The sequence below is a fragment of the Amblyomma mixtum genome, chromosome 2 (genome assembly GCF_055824585.1).
Source record: "Amblyomma mixtum isolate Tamu chromosome 2, ASM5582458v1, whole genome shotgun sequence".
Classification (NCBI taxonomy): Eukaryota; Metazoa; Arthropoda; class Arachnida; order Ixodida; family Ixodidae; genus Amblyomma; species Amblyomma mixtum.
Window position 1 is genome coordinate 312338424 of NC_143013.1, and position 17316 is coordinate 312355739.

Here is a 17316-nt window from a genome sequence, read left to right on the forward strand (position 1 = left end):
AAAGAACCATGACGTAGGATCAAAACAGCAACACAAAAAGTAGATGAGCTTTCCAATCGTTTTTTCAGCAGCCGCATTCCCGTATCCGGCCAAATAAAAGTAAAAAAAATTTAAAGGTGCATATTACCGCTATATTTGTTGTACCAGTAACCATGAAAGTGAAAGTAATATTAAATCAGGGTGTATATTATGGTACATCTTACAAGTTTTTGTTACTTTTAGAAGAGTAGTAGTTGCGCCGCTTCGTTTCACCTTTTACACAGAGCTGTTCTTCCGAAAACGTGGAGCGAAATCGTAGCTATCCCTTTTCCTTTTCCAATAGCAGTCGGAGGAGTCACATGTAAGTTTTCAATGGGGGTTTGGTTTTGCAGCTGATATCGCACGTATTGTTTTAGAGCAGTCATCTAGGGGTTACTGTGCCTTTGCGCATTGCTTTGGTTTGTTCCTCACGTGCTCGTTACTCGTACTTCGGGCGCGTTTTGTTGAATATACGGGCTGTGTGAAATTAGGCCTAGGCGGTGTCTCGCGCCGTGACAATTTCTTTGCGCCTGTTTTGGAGATCTCGGTGTTCATTCTTGCTGGCGGTCAACGGCAGATTTCTCCGGTTTTGTCCGCTCGCGACCGATACGAACAGTTGTCGGAGTGACTCTTGCCGACGGTTTATTTTTCGATTCCCGCCACCTTACAGTACGGAGGAGGACCGTTCGTTTCGCCGGCTGGTCGTGCGTGTGAGACTGGCGCCGTCTTTTGTCAACGCTGCACAGCCGGACCGACGTGTGGAGGACTAAGCTTAGGCCTAATAGGGCTACGGTTTTGCACGTCGGTTTCGTTTGCTATTTGTTCTTTCAAGCGGGCCCCGTTTTGGTTTTGTGCAGTTGTCTCCGGTCATCTCATTGTTGGTAGTGTTTGCGCGCGTACCGAGTGGCGCTTGGCTCTCGCGGACGGGCCCCGAGCTGTCTCGTGCGTGAGCTGGCAGCATCTGGTGCCGGCGCTGCGGGCGCACAGCGTGCTCGGCATCGTGTCATGGAGCTTTGACGCTCGCGGACCCGAGGAACGTGCTTCTGTTCAGTCGGTGGTGCCGAGCGGGGCAGGGTCTTTGTCTCTCGGCTTGCACCGAGTGCCTGGCCGCTGCCACTAGCGGTTTCGGCAGCGGGGGTGCGTCCCGGACAGCGCCTGCGGTTCGACGTCAATCGGGGCCTCAGCGGCACGTGCGTTTCTTGAAGATGCCTTGCATCTTGTTCCTCGTTGCTGCTGCCACCCAGCGTTCTGTGCTGTTCTATGCGGCATCTGGAATGTGACGTGCCCCGGGCGACGACCCAGCACGGCCCCCTCGGTCAACCCTATCGGCGTGAAAGGGTCACCGCGTATTGTTTTCGAGGCGAGTATGAATGGTTCCGCAGTAGTGATTAATGCATGCTTCGGGGGCGTGGGTTTATCGTCCAGGCCGGGTTCGATTTGGCGCGTGCGTAGGGCAACCCGCCTCGGCTGCTTTGCAGTCCGGTGTTTTGAGACTGTAGTGTCTCGTTGTGGCCCTTTCATTTGGCAATCCTCGTTGAGAAACGCTAGCCGTTCCGATTCCAGGTATATTTCTTGTGCCCGAAAACGCATCGTTTCACTCAATTGTCCAGCGCTGTTCCGGGGCGAGGGGGTGCATTGCTAATTCTCTTCTGCCGAACTGGTTGCCGCCATATCTGCATAGCCCGCGCCGCGGCAGACCCCGTTTTACGTAGCTGGGTGTTTGCACGCTGCTGGAATTTTGGACCGCCGTCATCATTGGCCGGACCATCCGCCCGTTGTTTGGCGAGCCCGTTCGATCACCTTGACCGCGTTTCAAGGCTTCTCTGCACCTTTCAAGGCCACCGTTTTGGTGAACCGGGCGGTTCTGACACGTGGTCACAGTGCAGAGCGCTGGCAAAGTTCGAAATCGCGGATTGCGTGTGCCGTCGCAAGTACGTTTATTTGGCACACGCTTACATTTTCCTGTGCGTGTCATCGCGCGGGGAGACGTTGCCCAGTTTGACGCAGGCAGTCATCTGCTTGGCATTGCCGATAATAGTACTGTGCGGAAAACACGTGCTTTTGATTTTGATGTCGGTTTTAGACCAGCCGAAATGTTCAGTCGCCCAACTTGCTTCTGTTCCATCTGTGGCCCTCGAATGCCTTAGCCACTGATTTTGAATTAATTTCATAGTCTAGTTTAAATTGGCCTATTTTCTGGGGCCCCACAACAGTAATTTCAACGTCCCTGAATTGGTGCTTTTATTTATCACGGGCGCAGTTCAAGTACCAGGGATGTTTCCAGCATATGTGTTGTTGGTCTGGCCTTGGCCGTTGTGCCATGTTGGAAGTTCTGCTGCTGAACGTGTGCACTCTGACCTCTCTCCAGTGGTACTGAGGGTGCATCATGGAAGACACAGAGCAGTACCAGGCGGCGGGGTCTGGTGCATCCCAGACGTACCCTGTGCAGTGCTCTTCCCTGCGCAAAAATGGTTTTGTCATGCTCAAGGGTAGGCCCTGCCGCATCGTGGAGATGACCACCTCGAAGACGGGCAAGCACGGACATGCCAAGGTACCAGTCTTCTCAACTCGTCACCTTTGTCTTAGTTGTAGGCGATTCATCGGTTTTGAGGCGCATTCGAAGTGCTGTTAGCCACCTCTCCTGCTGCCTTGTTCACAGTGATGATCACTTCAAATTCACGATGGTCTTCTGAAGAAGCATTGAGGACAAAACTTTTGGATCTGAGTGAATCAGGCTTCGGTGACTGGCATGTTCTAATACAGCTGAAAATTTTTGTGATGGTAATTGCTGGTAGCGATATTTACAAACGTCCTAGTGACTTCAGCTGTTGTCGCGCTTGTTTTGAAGGCAACCATGTTTCCTTGAAACAACCGTAGTACAAATACAGATCGAAAGTCTGGCTTCATGCCCTCAGCCCATGTATTTAAGTGATTTTGTTGTACTAGGTCGAAGTTGCTTTGGGACGTTAAACCCCATAAACCAACCATAACAAGTGATTGCAACATTGAGTGCTTCTAAATGTGGTGGGAAGCAACAGCACTTGTTTAAACTGCTCAGCATTGGCGACTCGTATCTACTTTTGCACGCTTCTTTTTGTGTGCAGTCGTTTGGAGTTGCCCAGATAATTTTAATCTGCATATTGTTTGTTCCTTCAAAATAAAGTGCCTTGCAAAATATAACATCTGTGGTTGTTTGTGGCTGTGGAATTACTGTTGTACATCCATAGGTTCATTAAAACTTGACTGAAGCATTGTGCATGCTTCTTGGGAAAGACTTGTCCACTTAGTCCATGCTTATTAGTAGCCCCGGCTGTGTATGTGACAGCTGCCCGATGATGTATGGCAGTAATGATTGTAATGTAAAGTGAATGTTGCTGGAAAGATAAGTAAAATGTGGACTTAAAATTTGCATAGAAGTCTTCAGGAGTGGAAAAGGTGTCCACTTGTTTTGGTAGCAGTGTTCGTCCCTTTTGGGATCGAGGGAAATTCCCGTTTAGACATTGGACGCATACAGAATACGGCCGCTGCTTGTATATATTGCCCACAGTGGATGTCTCAAAGCTACACATATGTCAAGGGAAACTGTAGTGGAGGGCTCTGTATTTAGCCCCTGGGGTTCTTCAATGTGTGTGGACATCGCATAGCGCACAGGCACTTTTTGTTTTGCCTCCATCAAAACGCAGACGTGACAGCCAGGATAGTGTTCACTGTGCTGATGTCACATATTGCTGTGTTGCAGGTGCATCTAGTTGGGCTGGATATCTTCACTGCAAAAAAGCATGAGGATTTGTGCCCCTCAACCCACAACATTGACGTTCCCAATGTCAACCGCTCAGACTTCCAGGTGAGTCTGGTCTTAAAAATTCAGGGGGGCACTTTGTTGACCTAAAGTGTGGAGAAGCGAAAGCCTTAAGCGCGGTGTTACTGCTAGTGTCACTAGCATGTGATTACGTTGTTAAGCTTCGCCTCTAAGAGTGGAACGTTACAGCGTATTGCAATGCTGGCAGGGATTCCACAGAACGCCATCGCCCGTTCGGCTCTACGGCTTGCTTGTCGGTAAATTGGTTTTTGAGGAAAGGAAATGTATCTGTCTTGCATATCTGAGTGGACACCTAAACCTCGCAGTAAAGGGAAGGGAGGAAGATGGGAGTGAACGAAAACACCGTATTCACTAGACGCGCCTTTGTTCATTCCAAACCATCGAGGTGGCATGGCGGAGTGGTTAGCATGCTCGTCTCGCACTCCGGAGACCGGGGTTCGATTCCCGGACTCGACCAATTTCTTACTCGGTTTTATTTATCTGGCCTGACTAGAAGGGTTAATTAGGCTAATTGGGTAATTAAGCAATTAACCCCTTAACCGTTTTGGACGAGCTGCGCTCGTCCCTGCCAAGCTGTCCCCAAACTGTTTTGGACGACTGTAGCTCGTCCTCGCTGAATAGGTTTTTCCCTTCAGCGTTTCGGACGATCAGCGCTCGTGTGTGGCTTAGATGGCATTTTGGTCGACAGATGGCAGCACTAACCTGTTTATTTCGTTTTCTTCTAGCGCATAAACGTTTTTTTCGTATGGCAACCTGGGTTTTAAAAATGGCACCCGGCGGATGCGACGCGTGTATTCCTGGCCCGTCTTCGCGGAAAAGACGCTTTTCTTCGTCGTCATCTTCTTCAGACGATAGTGACTTAGACACCGAAGTGTACATTGTTTCAGGGAGCGAGGACGACAGTGATGACGTTATGCTAAGCAGTTTTTCCGATGAAGAAGAGGAGAGCTCAGAAGCGAACTTTGCGGGCGCGCATCAGTAGATGATCAACGCCAATAACATTCCAACGGAACCCCCTCAGTTTCCTTTTCTAGCAGTTCCTGGTAAGACGTTCACTGTAAGCTAGCCTGATGATGGTCATTCTTTAATTTTTATCGCTCATTACCAGCCGCAAGTTGTTTTTCTGTATTGTGAGGAATAATAAACTTCAATATGATAATTTGACTTTGTGTTTACTCCAAATATTTTTCAAAGATCGAATGCATGGTTTTTATTGCATTAATAATCGAAATCAGGAATAAAAAAAATAAGCAGTTTTGTTATGAAATTCGTTCATATAGAAAACCGGTGAAGGGGTTAACTAAACTCAGTCCCACTTACTTGGAGCATCACTATATGATCCCTTTAATTGGTGGCATGGCTACTAGCCAAAGTACAATTGGGCCCGTTTGAAATTCGCACACTGTGACGTCACGACCGTTTGTACCAATTGAAAAGCGTGACATTTCTGTCGACAACTCCTGCTTACAACGATGAGGCATTAAAGGCTTCCGCCTTAATATAATTGCCGAATGACGTTCAGTTTCTGTCGGCTTGTGTTTGGAAACTGCTGCCATTTTGGTCTTTTTTCTTTTGTTTTGTTTTTTTAATCAGGCACACCCAGTACATGCCATTTTTGCACCATGAAAGAACTTAAGCGTAAAGTGCAGCGCGTGTTGTTATTGGGCAGTAAAGGCATTATTAAAATGACACCTCTGGGTGGTTGTGAAGCTAGCCTCTGAAAGTGGATGCACTGTGGTGCCATTTCGTCTTCCTTCAGCCACTCTAGTTACAACACTAGAACCATGCTGAGAGGTGCGGAGTAGTTCCACTGTGGGCACAAGCTCTTGCTAAAGCAAGCGAAGGTGGAAACGCGTTTGCACATCATTGCATATTGACTGGTGATCAACAACATGATAGCGTGACAGATATGTTGCAAATATGTTGCTCTCCAGACTTGACTGGACAGCGCGGCGATGTTTTTTGCCACTTGACACCCCGCCTCTCATAATAGTGACATGGTCAAGTGCCCACGAGCAGGATTTGGTTAGATAGATTGAAATCTGCGCTGGCATGAAAAGCCGCACTCTTTAACAATTCAGTGTGGTGGCACCTGTCTCCAGGAGAGCCAAAGAAAACAACCTGCAACATAACACACGGTGTGCTAAGAAAAGGGCAGCTTCACTTGGCCTTGCTAAAGCAGCAAAAATATGCAGCCAGACTGTGCTCCTGGTGCATTTTACAGCATGGAAAGAAAGGTGCTTGCTTTTTTTTTCCTTATTAAATATACTGTGGCACTTACGTGTTCGTTAGTTCGTCAGTCCCCTAATCCCGCGATGGAATATTGCCTGGGTCCCATTGCAGCGGTGGCCTAGTTGTTTGAGCATCCACCTCGCATACGGGAGGTGCAGGGTTTGATCCCTAGTGCCACCGGGTACTCGCCGGTGTTACAGTGGGTGCAACCTTTACCCTGCCTGCTGCTCGGCAGGGAAAACATGCTTGCGAAATGGGTCTTTGACCCCACCATAGTCCTTCAATCCTTTTATGGTCATGAAACTTCTCCGTAACTCTATGGGAGAGCTTCATATGTTGACTGCGCCTTCCATGAGGTGGCGCTGAGAGTCCTGTGGGGGCAACGACGCGAGAGTCACTACGGCCGCAAGTCTACGGGCGAAATGGGATGCCGGCGGTGCGGCAGCAAATAATTTCTCTTCCCACTTTGCTTCGTTTGCAAAAATAAGTACAGTGCATGTGACGCGCAAGCCTGCGATGCCAAATACTTGCTGTGTGACTGTTTGCCGTTACGGCTACAGAGGTACGCAGGAAAAGGCTTCGCTGTTCTGCCTGCTGAGCGACGCCGAGCAGCGTAAAATATGGAAGCAGGCGATACCCTGGCAGGAAAGTGCTGGCTCTAGCTTCGACTTCAAGCGTGTGTGTCTGCGAGAGGCATTTTGCCCCGCGGATTTAATTCGGCCTCACGAGGTCGTGTTAAATGGAGCAGTGTCGCCGCAACACGAGAAGCTGAAACTCGGGCCCGGTGCCATCCCACGGATATTCGAAGGCCAACCAGTGTACTTGAGCACAAATCTGACGATGTTGCATTTCAGACAGCTGTACTCTTCAATGTGCTTATGGCTTTTGGTGCGAAAGCACTACTTCATGAGGTCAAACCCAACCAAGAATCTTCTGGTGTCCTTGAATTTAAGGGTGCAGAAATGAAATAAATATTGCCGCGACTGGAAATTTCTAACCCACAGCTGCGCAAACTGATCAGCTTCGCTCGCTGGCCACTGCATGAGAGCAGCCGAGCTATCGCAGCAACCGATCACACCTCGTGTTGTTGCTGTTGCCTCAAAAACGATGGTATATACCCACGGTGGGAGATTGGCCAGGGTTTCGTGTGGACCCAAACAGGAAAAGGCTACGCTGCAACACACTCTCCCGCTGCGCGCATTGTACACAGTCGTCTTCATCAACTTCCACCTTCAGAACGAACACATCAGGCCAGCTTAACCTCGATCGGAGCTTAACTTCAGCCTGATATCGTCGCCAGATGTGCCAACGACCCAGCAAAGCAAAAACCATGAGCCAAACGGGCTGAACACATGCGTTCGTACGTCTGCTCGGTTTAACCACGTTAAACCCCTAGCACTTTTTATTTTTTGTACGTTTCTCCGCGATTTCTATCATTGCTCATTTTTAGTTTGTTGTTGCGTGGCCGCTCAAAGCTTCTCTTATTTACATGAGCAATGAAAAACTAAAATTCACAATTTCCTTGCACTCTCCAGCGCCTCCGTAGTCGCAGCGTGACAGAGTGTAAATAAATGGCTTGTGTAGCAAGTTTTCAGCAGCTGGCTTTGCCACCTCCAGAAGTGTCAGCAAAAAAAGAAAAAAAAAACAGATAGCACCATCGAACTACCGGTGCATTCGCCATGTGATCACTTTTGTAGCATGCACTCCAGTTCTTAAAATGCCTCTATAACGTCATGTTTTAGGAGAAACACGGACCCAAAAGATGCAGCTTCGATCCTGGCCGTGATGGCCACATTTCGTTGTAGGCAAAATGCTTAGAGGCCCATATACTATGTCGGTGCATGTTGAACCCCAGGTGGTGGAACTTATCCGGGGACCCGCCCTCCACTACAGCATCCCTCAGAGCCAGAGTGGCTTTGAAACGTTAAAACCCCTAAAGCTGATGTTTAGGCACCTTCATTGAAATTTTTGTGATTTTTGCATGTGTCTGTTGGAAAATCTCCATAATGGGTATTGCTTTTGAGTCTGGTAGCTAAATTATGCTAATGCTTTGGCAAGCTTGCCCCCCATTTGAGCATGCTAGCTCAAGTGGCAGCTCTTCCAGCAACACATTAATCATCCTGCTATGGTACCATTACTGGTGCTTTTTGAAAACAGTATGTTTAGTTGGGCCAAACCATTATAATTTTGGGGCCTCTTCTTTTAGTGACATTGGGGTGTCCATGCAGGAAAGCGAATGGCAGGTGGGTGCCAGTCTTTCGTAGGGCTGCGTCCCGGGCACAGTCAGCACATCAGGTGTGGGATTATGCACTTGTGTGTCACCGGATCATTGTCACTGTGGTAACATGCCAAGCAAGCATTAACTCTAGAGAAAGGAATACCAAGCACTACTTGAGGAATCGCAGGAGCTCCCTTGTATATTGTTATATCGGGCACATTTGCAATATGCAAGCGATGATGATGCATGTGTGTGACTGCCAGTAAGTGACAGTCTTCTATCTTTTGCAGGATATATGTGCAACACCAGCAGCCTCAGATGGTTTGCGTGATCTCACTTTAAGAGTCCCTAATGACTATTCTTTCTTGAATGTGTTATTACTTGTGGGCCACACATGCAGCAGCACCCAGTTGCCTGTCATGATTGCTCCAGTTGCTGCTTACTTGTTTCATCAGAAGTGATGTGACTGCCAGTTTGAATTCGTAATCTTTTCCAATGGCACCAACTCTAAGGCGCAATGGTCTTGTGTCCTGTGTGCAGCTGATTGACATCAGTGATGATGGCTACGCCACGCTAATGAATGACAAGGGTGACACACGTGATGACCTCAAGCTTCCAGACGGGGAACTGGGCCAAAGGATCCGCGACGAATTCCAGAAGGAGGACACAAGCGTCATTGTAAGTTTTGGCCAGGCTTCCTGCATAGTCTTGACTTTCAGTGTGGTCCATTGCTCTGTGGGCTTGGTCATGAACTAGATATAATTGAATCTTAATAATGCGAACTTACGAGCTGAAAATTTGCGCAAGTATTGGTCTTTCAATTTTGTCACTCAGATTCACGAGCTTCTTTTTCACTGACAAGTGCAATTTGGGGCCAGGGACTCGTGTAGTTCTTGAGAAATTGTCTGAGGATGCATCAAAATACACACGTTTTCTATGCCCATGCAATTCAAAACCAGCTGCCATAAATCACTCAGATTGGTCTTGCTTGATAGTGCAACTCGCAAGCTATCTTTCGCCCCAAAATGTAGGCCTCCTGCATGTTTGCAAATAAAATGGCGCTGCAGTTGATAGCGGGCTCACGGCAGGCAAAAGACCAGGGAGCAACGTGACTGAGAGGCCGTGATTGCGGGTTTTGGAGGCTTGCAACGGCATTATTAGTTTCTTCGAGCCACAAGAGTGTCTGGCTTCATGAACTTGGTAATTTCACCTGGAGTGCACGGGCGTGTGTTGACAACATGCGGCGTATTCCTGGAATACTTCCGCTCTTTTTGTTGTATATGTGGTTCATGGTAAACAAATAAGCATTGCAGCCTTTGATTTCTACGCTAGCGATTGAATACATTTACTAATGTGCAACACTCTGTGCTAGCCGGCGGGATCATACTACCGGCAGAATTGTTAGAGGAAATACTGGCATTGTCTGGGCTGAGCAGATGCACCTCGCTGTCTGCTGACACACATGCCGCGCAGTGCGTTACAAACTAAGGCTGCATTGATCATCTTTAATTCCTCATATCTCACTACAATGTTTTACTCGGCAATTTTTGTTAGTTTTGTCTCCTTAATTAATCAGTTGCCCAATGACGCTGGTGATTGAACGGCTCCGTGGCTCTGATTGAAAACTACAGCTCGCCTGCAGCCTACATGTTGTTCACGCAGCTAGACGTGCTTGCAGTTCTTTTCGCGAGCTGTATATCCTTTGTCCGCCACTGTCCTGTGATGGCGAAAACTGCTATTCAAGCAACGCTTGCCTATGGCTGTTTCCTTGCAAACAAATTCGCGATCACGCACCGCTTCATGGAGGGCTTGTCCCTGTCTGTTCCTTCTTTGTCCGTGTTGTTTCAGCACTGTTGAAAAATGTCAAACGTGCACCAACTAGCCTGACCCGCCACTTTTCTGAGCTTCATGAAATAACGTACGATACATCACGCGCTGCAAATAGCTATATGAGTTTAAGGTGCTTTTCGCACACAAGGTACGCTATTTTAACCATACCAACCTGATGACTAAATGAATAACTCGATTTAGGAATGGTGTCAAGTAAATAATAAATGACGTGAAATTGGGGTTGTATAATCGTACAACTTCCACGCACTTTGCGGCGTGAAGGAGGTGTATACATTGCTCCTATGACTACTATGAGGACGATGTCGTTTTAGTATTTTTATGTCACTAATGATATTTTCAAATTGGTTTTGTTCTTTGAACCGGAGTGTGCCGATTAAGTGTGCACCCTGAATCCAAGCTTAAGGCAGCGACTAGCGGTCGGCTCTCAGAGCTATCTCATGGCAGTGTCTGAACTGTGTGGCAGCTCCATGGCCAGCACCGAACATTTGGCATGTTAATTCACTCAACATGCCACCTTCTTTTCTGTATCTATCTTTTTACTGAGGTGCATTTATGCTGGCACACTGTTTCCTTGCCGCGCTCTCTTCCGCTGGGTTGCTTCTCAGCCTTCATGAGCATCGTTGCCCTTAAAAACTGACTTCTTGCTTTGCGCGGCACTTGCTTTCATTTGTGGCATGACCTGCGGGCTCAGCGCACTGTCTGGTATTGCGACATGAGGTGGTGCGGACATGACGAAAACATGACTACAGCCCACATAGTGGAACATGGGGAGTGGCACATTTCAGTTTCTTAAGGCCCCCCCCCCCCCCCTCTTTTTTTTTTGCAAAATTGTGTTTGTTGATGAGTTCAAGGATTTATCGGACTGTTCGATTATTCAGACCATTTTCCGGGTCCCGCAGAGTCCAAAAAATTGGTTTTGTGACTAGTTGTTCGGGGTCACTATGTACAAAGTATCTGTGCTTTGCGGTTGTGTTTTTTTAATTCACTTCCTTTGTTTGGAGTCTGCATTTTGCTTTTTTTTTTCCCTCTTGCAGGTGACCGTGATGAGTGCTGTTGGCATGGAATGCATCATCGCATGCAAGAATGCTAACTAATGAAGACATTGGCCAGAGAGGGGATGTGCCCGAGCAATGAAGTGTAGCCGCTGCCACATATAAAAGATGGAAAAAAAAAAAAAAAACTGATGTCATGGACAGATTATGTATGATGTTCAACACACAAAGGGTGCGGAGGCAAAAGTGGTGCGTCAAACAACCTGTGCCAGGAAGAAATTCCCTTTCCTCTGCCTAAAGGCTGGAATAGGCTACAGGAAGGCGCTGCGGCCAGAAATCTGATCACATTATTGTGCTTGTTTATGCTGAGCGTGTCATTTTCTTTTCACGCGTAATTTGATTTTTTTTTTTTTGAGACAAACTTGTGTATTTTTCTGAACGACAAGGTGTTTTACAGTGTTGCGTATCACCACAACCTCATCTTGTCTGCGAGTGAGGAAATGTGAGAGTGCCTGCTAGCTTTAAATTTTTCTTGTAGTTATTTGTAAAGCTTTTTTTCTCTCCTGGTGGCTTGGGATGGGTGGGTGCAGTCTTGGGCTAACGAGGGTTGGGTTTCATTGTGCTCGCACTCCTCGCTCGAGTGTTGTGGGCCCTAGGACAACAAATTGAGGCTGAGTGTGTACGACTGTTCTTACCTCACCCTCTCCGTTCCCCTCCTCCTTCCCCCACCTTTTTTTAGCTCCCCCTTGCATTACTGAGGTGTCATCAGTGCAACAAGCTCTAGTGTGTGAAGGTTTCGACATTGTTACATTAAGGTTGAATGTTTTAATTTGGAATTAAATTTTTATAACCCGGTACTTCTCTTCCCCTTTGCAGTCCTCTTACTGGGTGCTCTCAGGGATTGGAACACTTAAATTTGGGTTTTTTTCTTTTTTGGAAGCAATGTTTTCTAGGTTTCTCCTTCCCATGTCCTCTGAAATGTGTGTTGACTAAACAGATGAGTTGTGGTGTCGAGTGACTCAGTGAGTCTCTTGGCTTAATAAATTTGTATTACACAATTTCATCTGCGCAGATTGTTTCCAGTGCTCCAAGGTGAACGTTGGCATTTGCTAGCAAGCTGTTTTCAGGATGTTATGAATGTGCTTTTTGGCATAGCACTTAATAGGGAGCCAGAGTGAAAGGCCTGTTAGTGTGTGTGCTCTTGAAGCTAGTCTGTTTGCAAGTGTCATCAACTAGAGCATTGGCATCTTTTGTACATAGCACACTGTCATATGGGGCTTAATCTAGCCTCCAAGCTGGATTTCAACTGCAGCATTAACCAGGGTGGTGCCACAATCAGTTGTTTGCCCAGCACCGAATAAACAAGGACGCCACAGACCTAGACCCCTCCGATTGACAGATCAAAGCGGTTTAGTTGATACTGGGAAATGGAATATTTTTAAACTCCGCCCGTGCTGTGGGAATGTGGACACTTTGCTTGTTTGCGCTAGTAAAACTTGTTTTCGTTTGTATTTGCTGGATAAATTGGGGAAATCTCTCAGGCTTACAGTGTGTGGACTCAACACAGTAATGTTGCAGTAACCAGCAATTTTCCCAGTTAAATCCAAATATTTTTTTTCGGGCACTTTTTCTCTGCAGCAACATCAAATTAGAGTAGGTTCTCAACTTTTTATTACGAGGGGAAAATCTCCCGAATGCATCACTGAAGACACTGAATTTGCCATTCGCTTCTGGTGGGTGACTGGACTGCAGCATAGTTTCTCGCTTTGTCAGCGGCGCATGATCATAATTTTCTTCCTAAAGGCATGGAGACAATATGCAAAACCTGACTAGTGTGTTGGTGCCTCTGTGCATATGAAGCAGACATGCTCATCAAAAGCAGTTGTGGGTGAAGCTGCAGGTTGAGTGTTGCCACCAGTGAGTACTGTGCACTGCCAGGGACGCATTCTGTCATACTACGCCTGAACGCAGCTGCTTGTCCCGAGGTCAGGGGAAAATTCAAATCTTACAAGGGGTTCGCGATTGGGCACCTTGCGAAAGACTCGGTCCTAGAATTGCAAAAGGTGGCCGGATGAATCGTTAGTGGTGTTTCTGTGGTTCCTTTGCAGCACTTTTCAGGTGGTCCAAATTTGGAGACCCCTTCTCTACGGTGTCCCTCGGAGCCGGGCTTTGGGGCTTCAAACGCTCGCAAAGCAACGCTTAGAAGCCTGACAGTTTCAAAGGCAATAGGTGACATGGTGCCTGTATTAGAGACCTGTTCATATATGCTACCTTGTGTGCTATTTCTCTCTGCTGCGATTGCAAGTGGTGGTAGTGAGGATTTAGCTGCTATATGCTGCCAACATTGCACTGGTCAAGATACGCTTTCTCTTACGACCCTCGCGCGGTTGGCCTCGTTTTTGACCTTTGTATTTCGTAGGCGAATTTCGCGCAGTGATCCGTGTGCACTAGTGTCTAACGCATCATTTGAAAGAAAGCTGGAGCAAAAATTTCGTGTGGATAGTCCCAAGTCACGGTTGAGGTGTTCACCGAGATGCGAGAAAATTACAGCGCCATTTCCTTTCCTAAAAAAAGTTCGCTGGGTGTTTTAAGCTGAACCTAGTTTACAGAGCGGAAGCTCGATTAAGCATGACTAGACACTGTTTGCTGTGAATGAGCCACATCAGATTCCATCAGCCGTCTACGATACACAGCCGCAGCACTGGTTTCAACGCGCGGCTCATGGCTGTCTGCGAACGTCAAGCAACGCTTCGCGCTTATCATACGAACGGCGAGTCGCATGGTTTAGGGCAACTGCGATATGAGCGTTGAATCGCGCTGAAGGGGCCCTGAAACACCTTTCGAGAAGAGCACGTCAAGTGGCTTAAGCACTGCATTGTGTTAAGAAAACCCGAGCCAAATAATGCACTTCTACACACTAGAGAACCCACAATCGCGCGAATGTTGGCGAGCCCTTCTCGGCGACTTTTTCATGCTCGCACCTGCTTAAAGACATCAGGCAGCTACCATGACTATGGCCATCTATAATTTTGGAAAGGGTGGGATCTCGCCGGAAGCGGCAAGAATTCTGGACAGTAGACGGCTAAACAGAAAATTAGCCTAATTTGGACTCCCGCACACGCGTCCGTTCCTGGCAACGATGCGGCCCACGAGCTAGCCCGAGCTCTCCATCTCCGGGTCGCTGTGTGGCCGCCTGACTGCTGGAACATGCAGGAGCGTCTGTAAGATTGTGCGGAGATTGTCGAAAATTACAGGTTACAGAGGAGACTGGTGCCACCAGCGGATAAACAATAGGGAGGCAATCCCATGGCGGCGCCTCAAAGTTTGGAACTTCGTACACCCGGTCTAGGCATATCATGTTCAGAGAGGAAAAAATGGCTGAGGCTTAGCTAAGGTTAAGCCTAGTCAGATGCGAAGCATATTGATGGCTAGGCTTGGTAAAGTTCCTCGCTTTGTTCTTCAGTTGTTGTAGAACGTTGTCGCCGAGCCGCATATTGAGCACGCCGCTTAGCCATACGTTCATCCCGCTCTTCATCGGTTCCTGTGGCACGCTGAAGCTTTCGCTTCTCGTTCAAATCAGCCCTGCTTCTAGGCGGCATCCCAACACCTGGCCGCCTCGTAAGTGCCCGGAGAGCGAGGCAAGCTCAGCTTTGTACCGCTGCTGTAGCGTCACGTGGTCAGCTGCAGCGCCTCTGATGTTGAGCCTCCACCGCCGCGGCCGACCGCGCGAGCCGGCAGCCCATCTCTCCTCTGCTGTGACGTCATGTCACGTGGTCAGCCGCCGCGCCTCTGATGTAGGCTGCATAGAAGCCCATACGTTCAAAACATGGCGGCTCATGGTGCGCAGCCAGCGCCGTCTTCGAAATGCGTGGACAACTAAAAAGTGACGCCATAATTAAAACAAGAACGCGACGTTGAAGTCACGTGTTTTAGTGACGTCATAATCTTGACGTCAGCGTCACGTGCTGCTTGGCGGGAAAAATAAACTGCTGAACGCCGCGACGCTTCAGTGGATGAGTCTGGCTCCCTGAATTTCACGAAGGACTCCATGATCACATATCATGATCTCACCAATCATTTTAAACTAGAGAGGAGAATTTTCCCCCCTCCAGACAAAAGACTTACTAAAGAACAAGAGGCTACGTGGCGTCGTCTACAGACGAGATCGATACGCACCCCATCACTCCTCGCGCACATTTATCCAGATCTTTACAACCCAAACTGCAAACACTGTGGCCAACGTGCTACCTACGATCACATCCTGTGGGACTGCAAAATAGAGCCACCTCCGGGTGATCTAGTTACAGCTCCTTCTCTCGAGCGGTGGGAGACCGTGCTGGCTAGCTCTGACCCCAGAACGCAAGTTTTGGCGGTGGAGTGGGCTGACAAAGTCGTCGAGGGCTATGTACTCTCGACCACTTAACGCGACCTCTTGCCAAGCTCTTCCCGGCGAATAAAATGTTTTACAATCAATCAGCGCGACACCCGACACGAGAACGAAGAAAGAAGACACGACGAGTGCCGACCACCAACGCTATTTTTAGGTAGTCAGTTCTCGTTGTGCCTTTTTCCTTCGTCCTCGCCTCAGGTGTCGCGCTGAATGTCGCAGGTGTAGCGCTGAAGCGATGAAATGTGACGCCGCCAGTCAGGTTATTGCTCGCACATCGTGCAACCGCACACCTCTTTTTTGCGTACGGGGGCCCCATGGCCACAGACGATGCCCTTTTGGGGCAAAAGCGACAGAACCGCACCCAACCGAACGAAACTACACAGAAGCGCTGGGAAAAGGGAAAAGCGGAAACTGTACACGAAGGATGCACACCAAGAACTCGAGCAACAAGCAACGAGGAAAAAGTAGGGCTAGCAGAATGGTCAAAAGATATGACAAGCTAGGGTATGACATCAGAGCACCGCCAACCTTGGCATCGTCCCGCTGCCATTGCCGCTGCTCTGAGCGAACGCTGTCATAATTTTTTTTACAAAGCAAGCGCTATACTTTCTAACAAAATGCACACAACTAAAACATTTTAAAAAGGAATCACTGCAATTGTTTTCGAATGCTTTTGAAACACAAAATATGTCCCAATTATTCTCCTCTTCGTGTTTGTCCACCCATTTCATTTTGGCGCTTTAGTTCCACCCCTAATTTAATGTCGCTAGCACTTGGTTCTGGACCGCATTCGGGCTCCGGCTTCGCGACCTATTTCAATTGACCTTGTGGAGCCTCCACCGCCGCGGCCAACCGCGCGAGCCGGCAGCCCATCTCTCCTTTGCTGTGACGTCATGTTGTCACGTGGTGTCACGCTAAACGCCACGTGGTCACGTGGTCAATGGTAGCTCCACCGCCGCGCTCGACGGGCTGTAGTGTAGCTCTAGTAATATGCTTCGCATAAAACGATAAGTGCAAGCACTCTAGGGCGAGAAAGACCCTCGACCACAATCTGGGAATGCGCTATAGCTCCCCAGGGGCTAAAAGCAAATATAAATTGTAGAGAAACCTGGGGAGCCCTGCTGCGGAGCGAGGCCCCTGCTCCACAGCAACAAGCCATCCGCCCGGCGGAAGAAGCCGCGAGGAGTTGAGACCTCTTTGCCTGCTTCTGATCGCGGAGGTACCGGCCTCCGTCACCCAGGCCTGCGTGTCGGGGACGGGGAGTAGGGGGCTTTCTTATCTGGCGGAAAATAAAGTTGGTATCATCATCATCATGCATGGCTGCCTAGCTCCGGAGGGTCAGGAAGTGGACGGCGGAGGTGCGCTGATCTTCCAGCGTGAAAAGTGAGAGAGGGAAAGGCGCGAAGACGCCGAAATTCAGATTTTGACTACAGATAGCTTATACAAAGCGCGATTAAAAAAATATTGCTGGACAAGGTGGGCGGATGAGATTAAGAAGTTTGCGGGGATACGGTGGCCGCAACTGGCAAAGGACAGGGTTCATTGGAGAGACATGGGAGAGGCCTTTGCCCTGCAGTGGGCGTAGTCAGGCTGATGATGATGGAGAGTGATGACATTGCCTTGCTAAGTCACTCAAGACATGAACTGCAAAGCACGATCAATGTGCTAGACAGGGAGAGTAGAACGGTGGGTCTAAAAATTAACATGCAGAAAACCAAAGTAATGTTCAACAGTCTAGCAAGGGAACAGCAGTTCGCGGTTGGTAGCGAGGTGCTCGAAGTTGCAAGGGAACACG

At 48.4% G+C, this 17316-nt stretch overlaps 1 protein-coding gene across 1 annotated transcript; it reads left to right on the forward strand.

Moving 5' to 3' along the window:
* Nucleotides 1–193: 193 nt before the first annotated feature.
* eEF5 (eukaryotic translation elongation factor 5) lies at nucleotides 194–12194 on the forward strand. The gene is made up of 5 exons (XM_089575017.1): nucleotides 194–340; nucleotides 2387–2569; nucleotides 3758–3862; nucleotides 8829–8966; nucleotides 11174–12194. The coding sequence occupies exons 2-5, from the start codon at nucleotides 2405–2407 to the stop codon at nucleotides 11231–11233; spliced, it is 468 nt and encodes a 155-aa protein (XP_089431143.1). The 5' UTR covers nucleotides 194–340; nucleotides 2387–2404; the 3' UTR covers nucleotides 11234–12194.
* The last annotated feature ends 5122 nt before the right edge of the window (nucleotides 12195–17316 follow it).

What these genes read in the sequence shown, in the direction of transcription:
- eEF5 (XM_089575017.1), top strand. Translation starts at nt 2,405, where the DNA reads ATGGAAGACACAGAGCAGTACCAGGCGGCGGGGTCTGGTGCATCCCAG. An exon ending in GCAAGCACGGACATGCCAAG is followed by an intron (nt 2,570 to 3,757) that starts GTACCAGTCTTC and finishes GCTGTGTTGCAG; the next exon opens with GTGCATCTAGTTGGGCTGGA. An exon ending in AGGAGGACACAAGCGTCATT is followed by an intron (nt 8,967 to 11,173) that starts GTAAGTTTTGGC and finishes TCCCTCTTGCAG; the next exon opens with GTGACCGTGATGAGTGCTGT.